Source organism: Aythya ferina (assembly GCF_964211825.1).
Source record: "Aythya ferina genome assembly, chromosome: 18".
Lineage (NCBI taxonomy): Eukaryota > Metazoa > Chordata > Aves > Anseriformes > Anatidae > Aythya > Aythya ferina.
The window spans coordinates 3810450-3831729 of record NC_140317.1 but is presented as its reverse complement, the minus strand read 5'-3'; the positions used below and the strand labels follow the sequence as shown (position 1 = coordinate 3831729).

General features: G+C 62.6%; 2 protein-coding genes across 6 annotated transcripts in view; one reads left to right on the top strand and one right to left on the bottom strand.

Moving 5' to 3' along the window:
- Positions 1 to 1960: 1960 nt before the first annotated feature.
- GRIN2C (glutamate ionotropic receptor NMDA type subunit 2C) lies at positions 1961 to 11611 on the top strand (the record flags this gene model as incomplete). The annotated part of the gene is given in 13 exon segments (XM_084492623.1): positions 1961 to 1982; positions 1985 to 2412; positions 3287 to 3879; positions 4359 to 4473; positions 5081 to 5292; positions 6187 to 6355; positions 6446 to 6599; positions 7425 to 7550; positions 7639 to 7868; positions 8098 to 8258; positions 8702 to 8889; positions 9299 to 9531; positions 9891 to 11611. Coding segments are annotated over 13 exon segments (3999 nt in total). The 3' UTR covers positions 11259 to 11611.
- Positions 11612 to 13861: 2250 nt separating this feature from the next.
- Positions 13862 to 21280, bottom strand: part of TMEM104 (transmembrane protein 104) — a 42060-nt gene continuing 34641 nt past the window's right edge. For all 5 annotated transcript variants that reach the window (XM_084492221.1, XM_084492220.1, XM_084492222.1 and 2 more), the window contains one exon: positions 13862 to 17373. In XM_084492221.1, the coding sequence (XP_084348347.1) occupies positions 16613 to 17373 (761 nt within the window). In that variant the 3' untranslated portion in view covers positions 13862 to 16612. The remainder of the gene's footprint in view (positions 17374 to 21280) is intronic.

The window sequence follows — 21280 nt, the reverse complement described above, 5'->3', positions numbered from 1 at the left end:
CCCCCGAGCCCAGGTGTGAGGAAGAGGAGGAGGATTTGCAACCCGGCCATCCCGTGCTGGCCGGGGATGGGAGAAGCGCCAGGGCTGGAGGAAGGAGCCTGATCAGCCACTGCGAGGGCCCGGGGTATATTTAAACGTCCTTGAGGAAGAATCAGCCGGGCAAAGCCTCTGGGAGGGCGGCTCTGTTTGTTTTGGGTGGCGTGCTGCTCCCCTTCCTCCCCGCTCGGGTAGCCGGTGCCGGATTCCCGATGAATTATTTATCTCGGGACTAAAAATACCCGGGAATGGCGGCGAGGAGCGGGCGGCGCGGGCCAGCCCGGCCGTGCCGTAGCGTGGGACGGTGCCAACATGAGTCACCAGCCGCCCTGCCCGGCCAAGGGGCCGTGGCCATCGCCTTGGCGTCGTGGCTGCCGCGGTGCGGGGCGGCGGGAGGAGGGCTGGGAGGGCAGGGAGCACCCCTGGGTGCCGTGGGGTGGGGTGCCGGGGGTGGCCGTGCCCCTGCCCCCAAGCTGATGCCCACGCTGCGAAGCCGGGTCCTGGCATCAGGGCGCACTCCTTGGGGTCGTTTTGTGGGTTTTCTGTCCCAAATGCCGGCGGTGTTTTTGGCAACGAGGGAGTTGTGTGCTGAGGGGCTGAGCATCGGCACGGCGCGGAGGGGTCCCCAGGGCAGCCCGCACCCCGAATCCAGCCCCAACCTCGGGCTTTGCCGAGGGCTCGTTAAGCAGCACTGGCTTTTAATTGCCAGTGACGATTCCGAGCGCCAGCTGGCAGCTGGCACCTCGCTGCACGCAGTGACACCGGGCCATGGCCAGCACCACCGTGGCCGGTGGTGGCCCTGGGGCAACAGGGCTTGGGGATGGAGGGGAGTCGGCGTTCCCTGCAGCTTTTAATTGTAGGGTGAGCTCCGGCACAGGGGAGCAGCGCCGTGCACATCCCCGGGGGGACGTCACCCCCTGGCACAGGCTGGCGTGTTGGATGCGCTGGGGTGGCAGGCGCTGCAGAGCCCCGAGGCAGGGCTCTGTGTGGCTGAATCCTCCCACAAGGGCACCTTTCGGGTGGCTCCCAGCTCCCCTGGCTGCTCGGCCACCTCGCACAGCCCCGGGGCCAGGGGGAGAGAAGGGCACCTGCAGGGCACGCGTGGTGCAGGGGGGCTCCTGCCCCAGTGAAGCAGCTGTGGCTGGTGGGAAGGGGTCACTACCAGCCCTGGAGAGCCAAAAATCACTTATTGCATTGCTGGCGGGCAGCTAAAGGTGATTTTTTTTTTTTTCTCCCCTCTATAAGCGCTGCTCTCACCCTGCGTGCTCACCCTGGGTGCCAGCACGGCCGAAGCTGGCAGAGGAGGCGCTGATGGGGGAATTTGGTGCCTGCAGGCACCAGGCAGGCAGGCAGCCTCCCCGGCAGCAGCACGGAGCTGGTGGGGGCTTGGGGCAGGAGCCAAGGGGCTCTCTCTGCCCGTCCCCAGCCCTGCTGCACCTCGAGCCCCTTTGGCTGGCCGGGGAGCTGCTCTGCGCTGCAGAGGAGGGTGCGGAGGGGGACGCCAGCTTTCAGCCCTTTAATATTTCAGGTGCCTGTCAGCTGTGGAGGGAGGCATGAAGGAGCATCCAGCTCCTCCTGCCACCTCTAGCTCCTGCCACCTCTTGCCAAGGGGGCAAGAAAAAGCACCCTGACAGTGGTAGCCTGCAGGGGAAGGAGGGCAGTGGGGCTGGAAGGGGACAGAGGTGGTGGGGTGGGGATGTTAGGGGGTGGGAAGCAGGGACCAGATGGGAAGGATTTGTGGGGATGTGGCACTGGGCACCAGCACCCCCAAAGGGGCTGAGCTGGGGGGTGCAGCCCTGTGCTCACCCCTGCACCGCATCCAGCCTCTGAAGGATGAGGGTCCCCTCGTTTATGGGGGTCACCCGCCCTGGGGTGGCACACAGAGGGGGGGTCTGGGCGAGCGGGGGTCCTGGCGGAGGGCTGGATGCGAGGGGCTGTGTCCATCCCTGCAGGGACGCGGCGGTGGACATGGGCAGAGCGCCGGCACCCGCTCTGCTACTGTCGCTGGTGCTGGGCTGCTCGGCCGCCTTCAGCGACGTCCTGCTGCCCGGCCCCGAGGAGCCGGTGGTCAACGTGGCCGTGGTGTTCGGGGGCACGTCCTACCCGCTGCACATCCGCTCCCGCCTGAGCCCCCAGAGCTTCCTGGACATGCCCCTGGAGATCCACCCCATCACCGTCATCGTCAACGACACCAACCCCAGCAGCCTCCTCACCCACATCTGCAGCATCCTGGCCAGCCACAAGATCCACGGCATTGTCTTCGAGGACAACGTCGGCACGGAGGCGGTGGCGCAGATCCTTGACTTCGTCTCCTCCCAGACCCAGGTCCCCGTCATCAGCATCAGCGGGGGGTCTGCGGTGGTCCTCACCCCGAAGGTGAGGCTTTCACTGGGGTTGTTCCCCGGGGGGTGACTCCCTGGCTTTCCAGGCAGGATTTGGCTCATCCCCCTCTCATCCCCTCCCTGGGTGCTTGTCCTGTACCCGGCACCTGGGGGGGGGTCCTGGTGCTGGTTCCACCTGATGGCATCAGAAGCTGTGCTCTTCAGGGCAGGGGCAAACATCTGGCCACCCCCCCAAGCTGTTTAGGGGTTGTTTTTGTGCTCTGGGGTCTAAACCCCCTGGGTGTCCCCTCTGCACCTCTGCCTGCACCAGGCTCCCCGGGTAGGTGGCGGTGTGTGAGGCGGCCTTGTCTGGATCCACCCTGTTGCTGTAGGCTGGTGTCCTGCAGCTATCCTTGAGGGGGTTTAAGGGGTGATGCCCCCACTCCCCAGCCCCCTCTGGGCACATCTGTGGCTTCAAAGGAAAAAAAAATCTGGAGGTGGAGGCGGTCTGCGTGGCGAAACGCTGCTGCCTGCTCGCGACCTTCTGCAAATGCCATTCGCTGCATCATTTAAGACAGAATCAACTCAATTAAGATTTGCTAATGAGAGACCAGATGGCCGCGGAGGTGGGGCGGGCGATGGGAGGTGACTGCAGGTAGCAGGGCGGGAGCTGCTCCCCGGCACGATGCGGGAAGTGCCCGGCCTCTGCTGGACACCCCTGGATGGGTTTTGGGCAACAACCTGGGAAGACTTGGCCCTGAGCAGTGGGGTGGTGGTCACGGCTCGGCAGATCCTGTGGGGATGAACTGGTCCCATTTTGGGTGTCCCCACCCCACGGACCCACTGCCCCATAGCTCCTCCAGCTCTCCACGGGGGTTCACAAGGGCGCCGTGATGCCAAGCACTCCCTGCCCCCTCCTTGTCCCGCAGGAGCCCGGCTCGGCCTTCCTGCAGCTGGGCGTCTCCATCGAGCAGCAGATCCAGGTGATCTTCAAGGTGCTGGAGGAATACGACTGGGGCTCCTTCGCCGTCATCACCAGCCTCTACCCGGGCTACAACATCTTCCTGGACGTCATCCGCGCCTTCACGGACGCCAGCTACTTCGGCTGGGAGCTGCAGGAGGTGCTCACCTTCGAGATGAGCCAGGAGCGCAGCGGCTCCAGGACGCAGCGGCTCCTGCGGCAGCTGGACGCCCAGGTGCTCATCGCCTACTGCTCGCGGGACGAGGCCGAGTTCCTCTTCTCCATGGCCGAGCAGGCCGGCCTCGTGGGGCCGGGCTACGTCTGGATCGTGCCCAGCCTGACGGTGGGCAACATGGAGCTGCCGCCCGCCTCCTTCCCCGTCGGCCTCATCAGCGTGGTGACGGAGAGCTGGAAGCTCAGCCTGCGGCAGAAGGTGCGGGACGGGGTGGCCATCATCGCCATGGGGGCGGCCGGCTTCTTCCGAGCCCACGGCTTCCTCCCGGACGTGGGGAGGGATTGCCGGGCGCCCGCCGGCACCGTGGCCAACAGCAGCTTCTACCGGTGAGGCCCGGGGGGCTCGGCGTGGTGGGGGGGGTGTGGGGAGATGGAGGAGGGGAGGGGAAGGGGAAGGGAGGGTGATGGAGCTGGCGGGCAGCGGGGTGGTGGTGGTGGTGCCTCTCGGCTTGGTGTCTTCTCCTGCGTCTTGGAGCAGCTCTTGGCTTCTCCTGTGCAGCTTCAGAAGCCCACGGGGCAGGGGGCCAGGAGGGGCTTAAAGCTCTTTGAGGGCTCCTTTGGGGGCTGCAGTGTCAGCAGCCGTGCTTCTGCCCCTCCTCACCCCGCAGCGGTCCGTCCTCATCGCCTCCTCGCAGGCAGGGCTGTCCCGGTCCCCCCCACTGCTCAGAGGCTAAAGCGTGGCTCCTCTCCCAGCCCCACATCTCCTCCTGGTGTTTTTGGGATCCAGGACCCCGGCTGGAGGCAGGGGGAGCCGGGGCCGTGCGGGCTGCGGGGCTCGGGCTCACCGTGCGCCGTGTCCCCACCAGGCACCTCCTCAACGTGACGTGGGAGCACCGCGACTTCTCCTTCAACGAGGGCGGCTACCTGGTGCGGCCCACCATGGTGGTCATCTCGCTCAACCAGCACCGGCTCTGGGAGATGGTAGGAGCCCGGGGGCCGGGCACAGGCCGGGACCCCCCCAAAACACACACCGTGTTGAACCACGCAAGTCCCACGGCTGACACCAGGGCTCTTTTGGTGTTGTCCCTGCCAAATGGGGGCCCTGCAGATCCCCCAGCCCCGGCGCATGCCCCTGGCTTTGTCCCTGCAGTATTTTCCCCCTGCAGATGCATTTTCTCCCCCCCATGAGCCTCCCCGTGCAGCATTGTGCACCCCGAGGTGCCCGGCACTTCCCAGCCCACTGGCCCCCACCGCGCTGAGGTCCCTCGGTGCTCTGCCATGCCCGGTGCCTCTGCCGTGCAAATGCTTAGACCCAAAACAAACTTTCTACAGGTGTTTTATTTTCCAGTTTAAAACAGTTTTGGGTGAAATTTGGCCACTTTTGCGCTCTGGTGCTGATGTAACCCCAAGAAAAAAAACCCTCAGCCTGTGGACACCGGTGTAAAGAACCGGAGCAGGGGGGAGCTGGGCTCGGGCTCACCGTGGCTGAGCCTGAACTTAACGATGCTCTGGGGTGGGGGACGAGCCCCAAGGGCACGGGGACCCCCCCGTAACCCCTCTGGTGGTGATGTCCTCTCGTCCGGGGCAGGTGGGGAAATGGGAGCACGGCATCATCCACATGAAGTACCCAGTGTGGCCCCGCTACGGCGCCTTCCTGCAGCCCGTGGTGGACAACCGGCACCTGACGGTGGCCACGCTGGAGGAGCGGCCCTTCGTCATCGTGGAGAACACCGACCCCAGCACCGGCGTCTGCGTGCGCAACACCGTGCCCTGCCGCAAGCAGACCAACGCCTCCGCCAGGTGAGCGGGGCTGCTGGCCCCGTCCCCGCCACCCCCCGGGACACGGGCAGGGGCTGGGAAGGTGCTGGCTTCAGCTGGGACAGGGCTGGAGGCAGGGCAGGAGGGGGCCCCGCTGCCTGCCTGGTGCTGGGAAAGGCTCCGTGCTTACCCACTGGGGGCTGGGGGAGACCATCAGTGTCTCCTCCTTCTTCTCCTTCTCCTTCTCCTTCTCCTTCTCCTTCTCCTTCTCCTTCTCCTTCTCCTTCTCCTTCTCCTTCTCCTTCTCCTTCTCCTTCTCCTTCTCCTTCTCCTTCTCCTTCTCCTTCTCCTTCTCCTTCTCCTTCTCCTTCTCCTTCTCCTTCTCCTTCTCCTTCTCCTTCTCCTTCTCCTTCTCCTTCTCCTTCTCCTTCTCCTCCTTCTCCTTCCCCTTCCCCGCTTACTCCTGCTCCTCCTCTTCCCTGTTTCCCTTTCCCTGTTTCCCTGTTTCCCTTTCCCTTTTCCTCCTTCCCCTCTCCCTTCTTCTCCTTTCTCCCTTCCCCATTCCCCCTTTCCTATTCCCTTTCCCCTTTATCCCTTTTCTCTTTCTTCTCTCCCCTTTCTTTCTCTTCCCAATTCTTCTTTTCCCTTTCCACTTTTTTCTCCTTTCATCTTTTCCCCCTTTTGCTGCTTTCCCCTTATTCCCCTTTCCTCTTATTCCCCCTTCCCCTTTTCCCCTTTCTTCTTTTCCCCTTTTCCCCTTTCCCTTCCCATTTCCTCTTCCCCTTCCCCTCCCGTGCTGTCCCCCGCACTCCCTGCAGCGAGCCGAGCTCCCCAGCCCCGCGGTGCCTGCGAGGCCCCAGAGGATGTCCCGGGGACAGCTCAGGTCTCTGCACCCCCGTGGGGACCTGGACCCACATTTTCGCACTGCACTTTCAGCGGCGATGGCCTGGCGGACCCCTACACCAAGCTGTGCTGCAAGGGCTTCTGCATCGACATCCTGAAGAAGCTGGCCAAGGCGGTGAAGTTCTCCTACGACCTCTACCTGGTGACCAACGGCAAGCACGGCAAGATCGTCCGCGGGGTGTGGAACGGCATGATCGGGGAGGTAGGGGGGTGCGGGGCATCTCCTCCTCCTCCTCCTCCTCCTCCTCCTCCTCCTCCTCCTCCTGCCCTGAGCTCTCCCTGCCCTCCCCAGGTGTATTACCGGCGTGCCGACATGGCCATCGGCTCCCTCACCATCAACGAGGAGCGCTCCGAGATCGTCGACTTCTCCGTGCCCTTCGTGGAGACCGGCATCAGCGTGATGGTGGCCAGGAGCAACGGCACCGTCTCGCCCTCCGCCTTCCTCGGTGAGCGCAGGCGGGCTGACCCCAGTCCTCCTGCAGGGGCGGGTGGGAAATGTTGCTGAGTTTTAATCATTTCGGCAAAAAAAAATCCTGTTTGCGAGCCACAGGGGAAGGTTGCGGTGCTGGCGTCGGGGCTTTCTCCTCCTCTTGCCCAAGTAATCCCGTTAGTATGGAGATGGGGGCAGGGAGTGGGTTTTCCTCGTAGTTATTCACACGGCAGAGACAGGATGAAGGTTTGGGGTCAGAGGAGCCGGGGGTTCGCTGGCAGAGCCCTGCTTGGGGACCCGAGCCCCCTGCTGCCCTTGCCAGAGCCAACCTAAACTGGGAAATCCCAGCCACTGGGGCTAAAATTTCCCGTGAGTTTTAAACGAGCAGAACTGCAGCCTAGGGAGGAGAGGACAGCGGCCAAGGTCACCACGAAATTCAGGCTGGAAACCCAGGGGGGTCCTTGAGGCTTTCCGTGGGGGCACAGAGACAAGAGCCCAGCCTGGCCGGAGCAGGGCCGGGCTCCTGCTGGGAACACGGCGGAGGACAGGGGTGGCCCTGAGCACACGCCCCCCACATCCCCTGTCGAGCCTGGGGGCAGTGCAGGGGGTAGGTAACCTCTGATCCCATGGAAAACCCCCACGGATGGCCCCAGAGGTGAGCAGCATCCCACGAGCATCCCCCTGCCGATGGTATTCCAGCACGTCCCCCTTGGCTCACCGAGGATCTGCTCGGTGATATTCGGGAGATCGAGCCCAGGCTTTTGGGGAGGGCTCCAGGGTGTCCCTACGGGGATATGGGGCCACGTCCCGGGACCGATAGGGACCCCGCTGCCCTTTGCAGAGCCCTACAGCCCGGCCGTGTGGGTGATGATGTTCGTGATGTGCCTCACCGTGGTGGCCGTCACCGTCTTCGTGTTTGAGTACTTCAGCCCCGTCGGCTACAACCAGAACCTCACCAGCGGCAAAAGTGAGAGGGGGGGAGGCGGCCGTGGGGTGGGGGGGACGCGTCCCCGGCCGTGCTGACGCCTGTCCCCTCCATCCCCCATCCCTGCCAGGGCCGGGCGGTCCCTCCTTCACCATCGGCAAGTCGGTGTGGCTGCTGTGGGCCCTGGTCTTCAACAACTCGGTGCCCATCGAGAACCCCAAGGGCACCACCAGCAAGATCATGGTGCTGGTCTGGGCCTTCTTCGCCGTCATCTTCCTCGCCAGCTACACGGCCAACCTGGCCGCCTTCATGATCCAGGAGCAGTACATCGACACCGTGTCGGGGCTGAGCGACAGGAAGGTGGGGGTGCACGCTTCTCCCCCCGGGTCCTCCCCAAAAAATTAAGGTTATCTGGGTGGGGACACCTTCCCCCGGGGAGGTGGGAGCGCATCGTTGCGCCAGCCTGGTTGTGCGTGGGTGGGAGGAGGGGTGGGTGGCTTTGGGGACGTGGTGGGGACACGGGGGGACCTGGGGGGGATTAGGGGGACACGGTCCCCGTGTGACGGAGCTGCTGGGCTCCATGCTGCAGTTCCAGAAGCCGCAGGAGCAGTACCCCCCCTTCCGCTTCGGCACCGTCCCCAATGGCAGCACGGAGAGGAACATCCGCAGCAACTACCCCGACATGCACACCCACATGGTGAAGTACAACCAGCGCTCCGTGGAGGACGCCCTCACCAGCCTCAAGATGGGGTATGGCCCCCCCCGGGCTGGGGTGGGGGTCCCCCGGGTGAAGCACAGCTCCGTATGGCTCCCCGCGGCACGGGGCGATCCTCCCGGGGGGGGCACGGCTTCTGAAATGGGGTCGGCCCCTCCAAGGGAGCTCTCCAAGATGGGGTTTGGCTCCATAAAGCTTGCCCAAATGGGATATACCCCCCAAAAAAAGTGTACAACCCCATGCAGAGGGCATAGAGCTTCCTACAGCCCCCCCCAAATAGGAAGTGTCCACCCCAGATTGGGCTCCTCACCCCCAGATGGGTTTTTGGCTCCCCAAGCTGGGCTTAAGACCCCCCCAAAAAGTGCCCCATCTACTCCCGCTGGGTCACAGCCACCCGAAAGAGGCGCAGCTCCCCAAAAAGGGGTCTGCACCCCCAATACGAGACCCCCCCTCACCCATCCCTCCCGGCGGCGGGCAGGAAGCTGGACGCCTTCATCTACGACGCGGCCGTGCTCAACTACATGGCGGGCAAGGACGAGGGCTGCAAGCTGGTGACCATCGGCTCGGGGAAGGTGTTCGCCACCACCGGCTACGGCATCGCCCTGCAGAAGGACTCGCGCTGGAAGCGGGCCATCGACCTGGCCCTGCTGCAGTTCCTGGGAGATGGTGGGGTGCCCGGGGCAGCTTCTCGGGGGTCCCGTGCTCTGTGGGTCATTGGAGGGTGGTCCCAAGGGGCTGGGGGGAGGCGGGTTGCACCTTCGAGGTGGCTTTAAACCAGGCTGTGGTTCTGCAGTTGGGCGGGTGGGGGTTATCCCCTCGGGGGTCTTCTCGCAGGCTGGAAAATCCCAAATGGCCATATGCAAAATTGGAGGGGCTGGGATGTGGGGAGGGGACAGGGCACAGATGGCACAAGGGACAAATGAGATGGCAGAAATCCTGGAGGATTCAGGGGATGCTCAGGCTGAGGGCTGAGCTGAGAGCATCTCCAGTGGGTTTGGGGGGATTTTATCCTCCGGGGGCTGTGCTGGGTACCCGCGGTGGGTTTTCACCCCCCTGTGGCTCTGCCCGGCCTTAGGGGAGACCCAGAAGCTGGAGACGGTGTGGCTGTCGGGGATCTGCCAGAACGAGAAGAACGAGGTGATGAGCAGCAAGCTGGACATCGACAACATGGCCGGGGTCTTCTACATGCTGCTGGTGGCCATGGGGCTCAGCCTGCTGGTCTTCGCCTGGGAGCACCTCGTCTACTGGAAGCTGCGGCACAACGTCCCCAAATCCCACAAGCTCGACTTCCTCCTGGCCATCAGCAGGGTGCGTGCCCCCTGCCCCGGTGGTGCTGGGGATGGCGGGGAGGGGACGTTGGGGAGGGGATGTTGGGGAGGGGACACCAGGGAGGGGATACCAGGGAGGGGACATTGCATCGGGGCTTTGGTCTCTGCTGGCTTTTCGGTGCCTGGGGTGGTGCTGGGTGAGCGGTGGGGGACAGGAGCCACCCCAAGGTGGGGCAGGGGGCTCACATGGAGATCTTGGCTTTGTCTTCACCCAATCGACCCATCTCAGGCCAGCTCCTGGCTCTTCCCATCCCACCCAAACGACTTCTCGTGCTGGGGATGTTTGCATGGCTTGGAGGGTGCATGGCTGACGGTGCGCGGTCGCTGCTCTCCCCGCAGGGCATTTACAGCTGCTTCAGCGGGGTGCAGACCCTGCCCAGCCCCGGGCGGGCGCCCACGCCCGACGTGACGGCGAGCTCGGCCCAAGCCAACGTGCTGAAGATGCTGCAGGCCGCCAAGGACATGGTGTCGACGGCCAGCGTGGGCGGCTCGCTGGAGCACGCCACGCGCACCATCGAGGACTGGAGCAGCCGCAGCGAGCACCTCCAGACCACCTTCTCGCTCAGGACACCCCAGCTCGTGGTGCAGAACAGCACCGGCACCCACCGGGGCCTCTCCTCCGGCCCAGCCCCCGCCGAGAGGCTGGGCAGAGCCCACGCTGCCAAGGGGGCCCCCCCGGGGCTCCCCCTGCCCATCCCCGTGGACTCGCGGCTGCCCGGGGAGGAGAAGCGGAGGGCAGCGAGCGAGCGTGTCCCCCGTGTCCTTCACCCCCTGAAGTTTCGGGGGGGCTGTGCCGGGGACAAAGCCCCCCGGGGCTGCGTGGTGGGCAGCTTGCCTCATCTCCTGGCGAAGACGGCGCCGGAGGAGGATTTTGGGGAGCACACGGTGATGGGGAACCACATCGGTGCCCCCATCGGCACCCCGACACCGCCCAGGGAGCTCCCACTGCCGGACATCTACAGGGAGCACAAGCCGGGGGACCGGCTGCCCAACACCCCCCTGCTCTACGTGGATGGGGGACACCAGGGCTCGGGGACAGTGCCCCGGCTGCTCCCCACCTTGGAGACGAGGAGGGAGGTGGGAAACCCTTCCCTGCCCCCCGCCTGTGCCCGCAGCTCCTTCCCGAAAGCCGCCAGGACTTGCAGAGCGGAGCGGGAGCATCCGAGCCACCGGGCGAGCGCGGCCAGGGCGTCCTGGGAGCGGGGCGAGAAGCACCGAGCCACGGCGCCGCGATGCTGCGGCACCCACCAACCCGCCGCCCGCACCGACATCCCCGACCTCTTCCCCGAAGCCGAGGCCGCCCACAGCTGCGGCCCCCACTGCCCCGAGGCCGCCGGGCGGCTGGTGGGGCCAGGCCGGGCGCTGAGCTCTCCCGTGGCACGGCTGCCGTCGTACCGGGAAGCGTGCCGGCAAAAGCCCCGCGGCACCGCGTGCGCGCCCTACGCCTACGTGGACTCGTGCGCTCACCTGCCCCTCTATTTAGGGCACCTCTCCCGTGGGTCCCCGCCACCCCGCGAGCACCTTGGGGTGCTGGGGGGCGGCCGGGGCTCGGGGCGCTGGGACGGAGCCTGCAGAGGCTGGGGGAGGCGCGGGGAGCCGGGCTTTCTGCGGGCGGTGGGGCCGGAGAGGCTGGCGGCTCGCGGGGTGACGAGCCCCTGCGCCGGCGGGTCCTGGCGGCGGGTCTCCAGCCTGGAGTCGGAGGTGTGAGGGGGGACGCGGGGGCTGTGCTTGCTCCCCTCCTCTCCACGGGGAGGAAAGCAAAGTGCCCCTTGCTCGGCTTCCCCGTGGGTGAGCCGGTGGCTCCTGGCTGGGCTGCGGCACGGTGCTCCTCCCGGGGATGTGCTCGAGCACCCCAGGGTCCTCCACTGCTGGCAGCGGGATGCTCCAAGCCGGGTCCGTGCCCTCTGGGGGCTGGGGGAGCCTCCTCAGGGCCGCACTGGGTTGGCCCCGCAGGCAGGGCTGGCCGGGGACGCCGAACTCATCGCTGCCGCGTTTCCGTCATGTTTTGGCTCATCCAAGGGACTCAAAGCTCCACGTCTAGGTCATTAAAGAGACATTTTAAACCGGCTGGGGACCCTTCTTCCATCGCTGGCCGTGAGCCCCTTGGCTTTGTCCCCCCAGCCACAGCAATGCTCGAGGTCCTGAGCCCCAGCCCCGCTCGTGTCCCCGTGCCTGGCTGGCACCACTGCCCCCGGGCGCAGGCTGGGAGAGCACCCACAGAGCAAGATCTGGGGGAAATGTCCTTAATTCCGTTTCCAACCTGCTGGTTTCAGCCCTCATTACCAGCACAGCGGGTTCAAGGTGTCCCACAGGGCCACCACCCCTGGGTCCCCCCAGGCTCGCTCCTCCTTCCCTTGCAGCCGGTCGGGTGGCTGCTGGGCAAGGGCACCAAAGGGGTGGCTGCCAAGCCCCACAGAGGTCAGGAGAGGCCTGAACGCTCCTTGCCTGGGGACAGAAGCATTGGCAAGGCCTGCCTGTCCGTCCATCTGTCCGTCCATCCATCCGTCCATCTGGCTGGGGCGAAACCCAGGCAGTGTCCCACCTCCCCCCCACCCCGCAGTCTGGCTGCCATCGCGCGCCGGCGCTGACTCTTTAATTCCCGTTACTTATTTGTCACTGCAATTGTCTCTTAATTGCTTTGGCAGCCCCTCCGAAGGCTGCTTGGGGAGGGAGGAAGGTGGCGATGGAAAACTAAAGGTGATAAATGAATGAAGCTGGGGGGGGGAGCCTTCCCGTGCCACCCCTGCCCACGGCACCACTTTGCATGGGGCAGCTCCAGCCAGGCTGCTCCCCACCCGGCTCCAAGTGCCCTGGGGAGTTTTCCCCCAAATTGTGGCTTTCTGGCCCAAAAATCCAGCACAGAGCATGGCAACTTCAGCTGGGCTGAGCGGGGTCCGAGGCTGAGCCTGAGCAGGGTTTGGGGGCTGTAGGAAAAAAACAGAGCGGAAAAGGGGCTGGAAAAAAAAATCCTCAACCCACATTTTATATTAATTAGTTATATCCCCGGTGACTCAGCAGAAGCCAAATGGATTCGCCTCATGTTTTATTGAAGGGCTTTGCTGCGGGAGGCGGAGGGCAGCGAGGGATGGGGCACCCCGGGGTGCTGCCAGGGGAGGTGGCCCGGGGGTGGGTGCCCACAGGGCTCACGGCTGGACCCGGGGTCGGGCAGCCAGGGCCAGGGGCTCCCCCATGTGCCCCCAGCACCCAGGTCCCCCCCCCCCCATGGTGGAGGTATTTGCATATCTAATTTAGATGCTAATTGGGATGGGAAGAGCTGCTTTTCTGGGGGTAATTCGGGGTGCTGATGGGAGAGGAGCAGCCCCAAGGTTGGTCGGCGGCGGCTCCGGGCTGTCCAAAGCAGAAGTTGGGTATTTAATGCTTAGCAGCCTCCGAGCCGTGCTATTTCTTCCCGGCGAGATGGGCTAATCAATCACTTTTTAATTTGGCCGCCTCTGGCACCCGCGCTGCCCTGGGCTGCCGTCCGTGTGCGCCCTGGGCGAGGAAACCGCTGCCGGCGGCGCTGCTGGCACCGCGCCCCCCGGCACCCACCCTGCTCAGCCCCTGCCTCTGCCAGCCCCGGCATCACCGCGTCCACGGGAGCTGCCCCAAGGCGCCCACCCCCAGCTATTCCATTAGGAATGGTTTTCCCTAAAATCGGGAATCTGCAGCCAGAAAAGGAGAAGGGGCCGGGAAGGTGTCGGTCCCACACGGGGACGGTGCAGCCACCACAGCCACCCCGAGGCGAGGTGCTGCGCCTCGGTGAGGTCGAAGCCCTGCCCCAGCCCCTTCTCAGCCTCCAGGTTTTTATTTCCCCGTCCGTGGCCGTCGCTCCCTGAAGTGCCACAAAAGCCCGACTCCATCCCCGCCGCCACTTTGGCTCCAGATTTACAGCCCGAGCCCCAAAATCCTCCGCTGCTTGTGAGGTCCTCGGAGAGAAGCACGGCAGAAAGCGTTTATTTCCATCATAAAGCTGCGTTTTAATATTTTAACATAAATCAAGCCGCGCTTTATGGCGATAATAAATTTGTTGGCAGAAACTGCCTTCGCCGCCTGAGGCAGCCGAGCGATTCAATTTGTTTGGTTTTAAGTGTACGGAGATGTAATTGAGAAGGGGAAAGTGCAGATGTTTTAATTGAGTTTGCAGCCACCGGCCCGAGCGGCGGGAGGCTAATGGGGAAGCAGAGGTGAGGTCTCCATTAGCCTCTCCGCTTGCCATTTCTCCTTGGCTCGTGGCCCCATCCGTCACAGGAGCCCCCCCGGGAGCCGCTGCCCGGCGAGGAGGGGAAGGAAAGAGGCGAGGCAGAGCCGGGTGTAGTGTGTGCGTTTTATTGGGTTTAATCCCTTTTTTTTTCTGAAAACCGATTACAGTCGGGACGAACACGGCATGAGAACCTGCGAGAATGAATCGGTGGTGTCAGGAACAGGCAAATCAAACCAGGTTTGCTGCTGCTCGGTGAGAGGAGGGAGCTCGCGCCCGGCCCCCAGCCCCTCCTCTGCTGAGCTGCCCCCTGCCCGCTTCCCCCCCGTCGTTTTTAAGGCATTGCTGTCACATTTGGGGTGAAAAATTGAGTTTCTCTCCCTTCATCACCCCAATTCCTCGGACAGATGGGGTTTGCTGCTGCGTGAGGGCTGCAGGCATCTGGGAATATTCTGGGTTACGGATCCAGGAACCTCTCGTGCGCCTCAGAGCTCTCCAGGCAAGGTGCCACGGCAGAGCAGAGCTGGTCACCTAGGCCAGGGCAGAGAAGGCACGTCTGGGCACGTGAGACCATGAGATGGGATGACCAGCTCCTGGGAGGAGGCTAGGAGAGGGTGTGTAGGGCCGGGAGGTCTCAGCCCAGCCCCTGCACGTGGAGGCTGCTGGAAAAAGGGGCAGGAGGGAAGGGGAGGCTGCGGGCAGCCCTGAGCAGGGACAGGAGGATGAGTGGAGGCGCAGTAACAGCAGTGAGGGATGCGCCCCTGCTCTGGCTGGCACTGAAATGGGGCAGCAAGGACCTCAAACCGGCACTCAGAGGGCTGGGGCTGAGCTGAATGAAAGGACAGGAGGCTGAGGGGGGATAGGAAAAGCCTCGGCCCCCTGCATCAACCCACACCCGGTCTCCTTGGCATCACATCCCTCCCGCTGGCTGCACCCACTGCAGCTGCACCAGGAGGAGCGGGGGGCTCAGCTCAGCGTGCCCCAGCCATCGGGGTGCCTGTGATGGGCTCAGATCCAGCAGCCGAGGCTCTGCAAGAGCAGGGGAGCGAGCAGGGGAAGGGGGCAGTGGCAGACGCCTGCCCCACGCCCCGCAGGGTGCCCCCAGCCCAGCTGCCCCCTGGTTTTGCTCTCCAAACACCCCAGCCGAGGCAGCAGCCACCTGTGAAGCTACGTGTCGTGGAGCCACGCGTTCATCTGGCAGCGAGGATGCCCCATCAGCCTCCCCGCAGCACCTGGGGATGTTTAAATTTGCCAGCAAGGGCTGCCAAGGGCTGTTTTGGATGGAGCTGGAGCAGAGAAGCAGGCCCCCTGCATCCTCTCCAAGCAGCTTGGCAAGGACACAGGCGCAGCGCTGGGGCTCGAGAGGCGGAGGGCTCTGCTGTAAAAAACCATCGAGTGTTTTTGTACAGCTCCAGGTACTTGCATAGTCCCCCGGGAGGAGCACTTCAGGTCATATGGAAAGGAGAAAGTCCTACTTGAAAACGGAGCTTGATTAAAAAGAGCTGCAGTTCAAAGCTTGCTCCTAGCTAGCGGTGACACTCAATGCTGCAGCAAGTGCAGAGGGCAGGAGGAGAGGATGTAAGGGACATGCACCTGGCTTTGAACCTGCTTTAAGAAGGGCAGAGGAGAAAAAAAGGATTTAAAATATTCCAGGTGAAAACTTTAAGTTCTTCCTTTTGTTACAAAAACCCCTCGGATCTTTGCCTGAGAGCCTCCCACCCCGAAGCGGTGCTGGCTGTGGCCGCGTGGTGCTGCAGTGACCGACAGAAGCCTCAGAAGTGCCTGGAAAGCTGCACTGATCACCTCCAGCACTGCCTGGCTAAGGAAAGGGGCAGCCCAACACACACACAGAGGCACCTGGGGGCTCAGCAAACCCAGCTAAGCCGAGCAGGACCAGCCAAAACCCACCCCAACCCTGTGCAGAAGAGAGATGGGATTTGGGACCGATTTAGGACCAGTTCATTTGCCCTCCCCTGTAAGGCCTGGGAGCTCAGCTCCCGCAGGGAGGAGGCAGAGCTGAGCCACGGCACTGCCTTCCCCTGCTGGCACCTGCCTGCTCCCTTGAGTTAACACCCACCTCGTTTCAGGGCTAATTACCCAGCACAGGAGGCTGGGAATGCAGCCGTGTGCACAGCCAGAGCTCTCGCAGGTAACGCCTGGCAGCACGGGGTAATTAGCACCTTCCCAGCCCGCACAAACCCTGACCACTGCCGTCGGGGTCTGGCCTCTTGCACCAGCCTGGTATGAAACGGGAAAAGGTTTTGCCAGCTGAAGTCAGCGGGCAGCAAGGCCGCGAAGCTGCCACAGTAAAGAGCAGGGTGAGAAGTGTGAGAGTAAACTCCCAGCCTGGAGAAATCCAGCTCTGAGAGATCCCAGATCCTGGGCAACTCGTGGTGTTCCTTCCCCGGAGCACAACCAGGTTAATGCCTCCGGAAAAAGAAAGTGTAACAGAGCACAGGGTCCTTCGCTTCGAGCTAGGGCTGTGCCCACCCTGATTTCCTTCCCCTCCCCTCAGCTCCCCGGGTTTTGGGGACTCCTCTCCCCCACCCTCCCGCTGGTTCTGAGCTGATGGCTGCAGCGAGCAGCCCCGGCTGCCTCTCCCCCCGTGCCGAAACCCGCAGCACCAGGGGAGCGCCCCCGGCGATGCTCAAATGGAGCCGAAGGCGGCGATGGGCTGAGAACCAGGGGGACGAGGCTGAGCCCTCTCCACCCACACGGGGGGAGGAAAAGGCCGTGTCCAGGCGGGACCCGCACCGCCACGCCGACAGCCTGGAGGAAAAGTTTCCCTCCACGCCACCTCTTCCCCTCCAGTCCCAGCGGGGTCGCGGTCTCTGGAAGCCGAGAGGGAGAGCGCCGACCCCCGTCAGAGCTTGGCCTCGCTCAGCACGATGTTGGCAGTCACAAAGACAAAGCAGGAGAAGCCCCAGATGAGCACGAAGACTATCCAGAAGGTGTGGCGGAACGGGGAGAGGTGCTTGTTCACCGTCCCGCTGCCGAAGACCAGCTGCGTGTCCTTGCGGCTGCAGTAGGCGAGGCAGGCGGGGATGAGGTACTGGATCCCGTTCCCGGCGTAGGCACCCGTGATCCCCACCAGGGACTCCAGGTCGTGGGTGCAGAAAGCCACCAGCACCGGGGGGACGAGCGTGATGGCCGGGAAGACGATCCTGTCCACCACCCAGGGGTAGGTGCCCCCTTCCCGGTGGAAAAGGGTCTTCCAGTTGTTGCGCAGGGTGACGGCGATGATGGGGAAGTTGGTGCTGATGGTGAAGACGGGGAAGAGGCCCAGGAAGTAGCGGATGAAGGCGACGCCGACGATGTCGCAGTTGGTGAAGTTGAGGGTGTACATGTCCATCAGGGTGTCGTTGCGGAAGCAGTAAATGGCGGTGAAGGACAGGAGGCTGTAGAAAGCCAGGATCAGGACGTAGTCCAGCAGCACCAGCTTGTTGACGTGCCTCTTCTTGGAGATGGGCGTGACGAGGGAGGGCAGCGAGTGCTGGCACATGAAGGAGTAAACGCACACCCCGAAGAGGTTGCGGACGCCCGACAGCTGGGCCATGGAGGGGTGGCCTTCAGCCTGGCCTCGGCTGATGCGGATGAGGGCCAGAATGATCATGAGGATGAAGGCTGGAGAGACAGAGAAGGTTTGGGGTCAAGCCCGGCCCCGTGCTGCCCCCAGCCCTCCTCCCGGCAGCACCTTGGCCTTGGCCCCGGCTCTCGCCCTGCTCCTTGTGTCTGGGGAACGGGGGATAACAAAGGCAAAGAGCACAGGAACTGTCAGCACATCAGGGAACAGGCTCAGGGCCTTTTGGCAGGCATCTCCCTCCCGTCTCCCTCCTCCGGGACTCACATTTCCCCCCCAGCAGCAAATAATTGCTCGGGGTCCCTCAGGTGTGTAACACGAACATTGCCGGGACCACTGCCCTCTTCCTCCACGACCCCAAGCGTGCTTTGCTCTGCACCTTGGCTAAATATCCCCATTTAAAAGTGCCTGAGATGTCTGAGCTTTGACCTCTAAAGGAACAGAAGGCTAAGCCTGGCTGCAGAGCCGAGCCCAGCAATATTTCTACACGCTTACAACCAGACCAACGCTTCCAAGCCCTCACCCACGAGCGCAGGCAGGTGCAGGGGAGCAGCAGCCATGCAGAGCTGTCCCGTCCCTGCGATCTGTCAGGCACGACAGCGCCAGAGCTAGCCAGCCATCGCCCAGGCAGGAGGAACAGGCTGGCTGCAGCTAATCCCAGGGTGGCACAGCCAGTCTGGAAGGGACTAAAACAGCACCGAAAAGCTGCTATTAAAATTCATCGCTTCTCGGCACGAAGTCTGCTCGTCTACCCTTCACTCGTGTCAGGGAAGAGCCTAACAGCGTTTCGCAGAGCTTATCACAAAAAGCTCCGTGCCAGGGGCACAACGAGTGGAGGTGGTTGGGCCGATACCCTGATTTACTCTGCTGCTGGGAACGCCAGCCAGCAGCAGTTATCGCTGGACCATTATCCCTAGCATGGCACATAAAACCCGCAGAAAGCCAATTCTGGCATCGGAGAAATCACATCCACCTGGGAAGGATGATCTGGGGCTGGAGTTAAAAAGGAGCAGGGGAGCAAGCCGCCTGGCAGGGCAGCAAGCAGCCAGATTTACAGCCCGACGCTGGCGCTGGATGGGCCAGGGTGGCTCGCGCAGAGCCGTCTGCTGCGCTGGGGTAAGGCCTCAGAGCCCGGCCATGAATTATCAGGTAATGAGAGAAATAACAAACCGCTGACACCGGTATTATGCATGGCTTTCAACATCATAAATAAAAACAGAGGAATTAAACGGAGCAGCAGGCAGCTGTGTGGCCATAGGAGGCAGGCCAGCGGTACCCAGCGCAGGGTGACAAGGACACGCGCTCCGTGCCCAGGAGCAGCCTGCCTGCTGCGGGCAGCTGAGGCAGGAAAACTCGCCAGGAACGGGGCTAGAAGTGAGTCGCAGACCTGTCGGTGCTCGCTGCCTCCATCCCCTGCGAGGCCGGGTTCACCACAACCCAGCATCACCTCCCCTCACCCCCCTGAGCACCCCCACCCCTCGCTGGCTCCTCTCTCAGCAGTTCCCCTCCACCTTCCCACAGCAGCCCCGTGCTAAGCACTTACCAACCACCCCATTTCGTCTCTTACTGCCCAAGGAAACCTCTCACTTCCAGATGTTTCCCAGCAGCAGGACAAGCCTCTCCACAAACCCAGGGCTGGGGGATGACAGCCCACCCATTCCTTCACAGCTCCAGGAGAGCCAGCCCAGCCCAGGAGCGCTGAGCACCATTTCCATCCCCAGCAGCAGGCACAGAGGGCTGCAGAGAGCAGCAGTTCACTGCTCGGGGTGCCTGCAATTCCCCTCACCTTCACTCAAGGCAGCGAGAGGCACACCGTGGGCACAGGCAGTGCTGGTGTCTTCCCCTGCTCCCCATCGCCCTCACCAGAGGAGACTCGTGCCAGGCGCACCAGCCAGAGCAAGGCAGCCCTAAGAGACATGGCACAGGCTCCGAGGAAGGGAAGGTGCCCTGAGAAGAAGGCAAAGCGGGCTGGGCAGCTCTGGATGCACACTGACACCTCCCTCTCCCCACCTGGGAGGCTCCTCTCAGAGCTCCCCTCTGCCCCGGCATGGTTTTGGTATGAAGCACTGACAGACGGGGTTCCGAGTGGATTCCCCAAATGATGAGCCGAAACCTATCCCTCCAGAAGCTAGAACTCCTATACACTTTGGTTTTATTTCCTTACAGACTTCTTCCAGAGATGAAACCCATCAGAAATTAAAGTTCTGAGGAGCGATAAGCCAACACTGAGATCCCAGCCAGTGCTGTTTCCAGCGAGGCAAGCTGTGCTCCCCCTGCCCACTGCTGCTCTGCAGATGCACTGCCCTTCAGAAAGATGGTGCAGGGAGGACTGGATGGGTCCCCGGTCCGATTCCAGCCCCGTGCTGGCAGCAGCCCTGCCCTGGGGGCTGTTTTCTCGCTGCCTGCAGCAGGTGAGCCTCTCGCCTCGCTCCTGGAACCAGAGAGTTAAAGCATTTGCATGCTAGATTTATCTGCCTGTCCCTGGGAGGAGGCAAGCCCAAAATGAAACTCTGAAACCTAGTTATGCCGGATGATAAATCAGGATGAAAAGAAGCTGGCAGGCTGTGACTGACAGGCAGCAAGAGGCAGCGCAGGACCCTGCGGGCACACAAAGCTCCCGCTCCCATCCTCCTCTACCCGCACAGCGGGCTGAAGGACTCACACCACAATATTTCGTGGCACCTGCAGGTGCCACATCAACTGTCCAGCAGCTGCTTTGCCAGCAAGAACCCCTGCGAAGTCAGACACGGGGTCATCAAAGAGCCTCAGCCTGCTCTGTACGCACAGAAGGGAGCGGGCGAGCACCACACCGCAGGGATGAGCCCTTCAGGCACCGCAGCCACCAGCAGCCAGGGCCACAAAGCAAGGCTGCTACGGACTGCTAGGAGGTTCCACAAAAGCTTTGTTTTGATCCACGTTTTGTACAGTCCCTAAAAAGCAATCGAGGGCTTTGCCTGCCCTGATTTACAAGGTGTTAGACCCGCTCCAAGCCCACGCACCGCGGAGAAGCTCTGCAGCCAGCAAGGCTCAGAGGACACCGCTCGTCTCATCTGCCCTCCCCTGGAGCCCTGAGCATCCTTTGAGCTGAAGGATGAAAATGAGACTGTGGGTGGAAAAAAAAGGGGGACACAAAGCAAAAATTGTGATGCATCTCATCACCACTGACCAGTCACATCCCCTGCAGCCCCCTGCTCTAGCTGTAAGGAGATGTTGTCTTTTCCTCCGAGATGAGCAGCCCTTGCAGACTGCTACTGCCACCTGTCCTGCTTGACTCAGGAAATGATTCAGAGACAGGGCAGCTCTGCCATGGTTCTTGCAGGTGGAAGAATGAATATGAATGAGAACACATCCAAATACCAGCACGCCGAGAAAATATGGGAGCCTGGGGATATTAAAAATACAGTTTGGTGAGCTTTGACAGAAGCATAACAGAGCTCAGAGAGAAGCAGTGGAGGTAATCTGCCCATTCCACGTTTATGGATAGTTTTGCAGAGTCAGAACAAACAGCTTTGTAAATGCTAAGTGCTGTCTCATAGATGAGCTTCATCTCTCTGCAGAAAGGCTACTGCAAGAAAAAAAACCTCCAAGAATAAAACAGTTCCCACCCCGGTAGGTTCCTGAGGAACTGGTGCTCAAGATGAGTTTCTGGCTTAGCTCTCCCCAGGCAAAACACGATGCTCTGGAGATGTTTCAGCTGGTGGCCCACCTCTGCCTCTCCATTAGCACGCAGAAAGTAATGAAGATGCCAAACTGAGCCACGCTGGGAAGCGTGGAAGAGAAACGTGCTGCCGGGGAATTCAGGGGGCCACTTGGTAAGGTGGAAACAAGCTCAGGAGCGAGGTCCTGCAGAACTCGGGATCCTCTGGGATCACGCCGTGTGCTCGGAGCCAGAAGAATGACCTTGCCCCAGCTCGAGCCACATCCTCTCCAGCACCGTCCCCTCTCAATCCT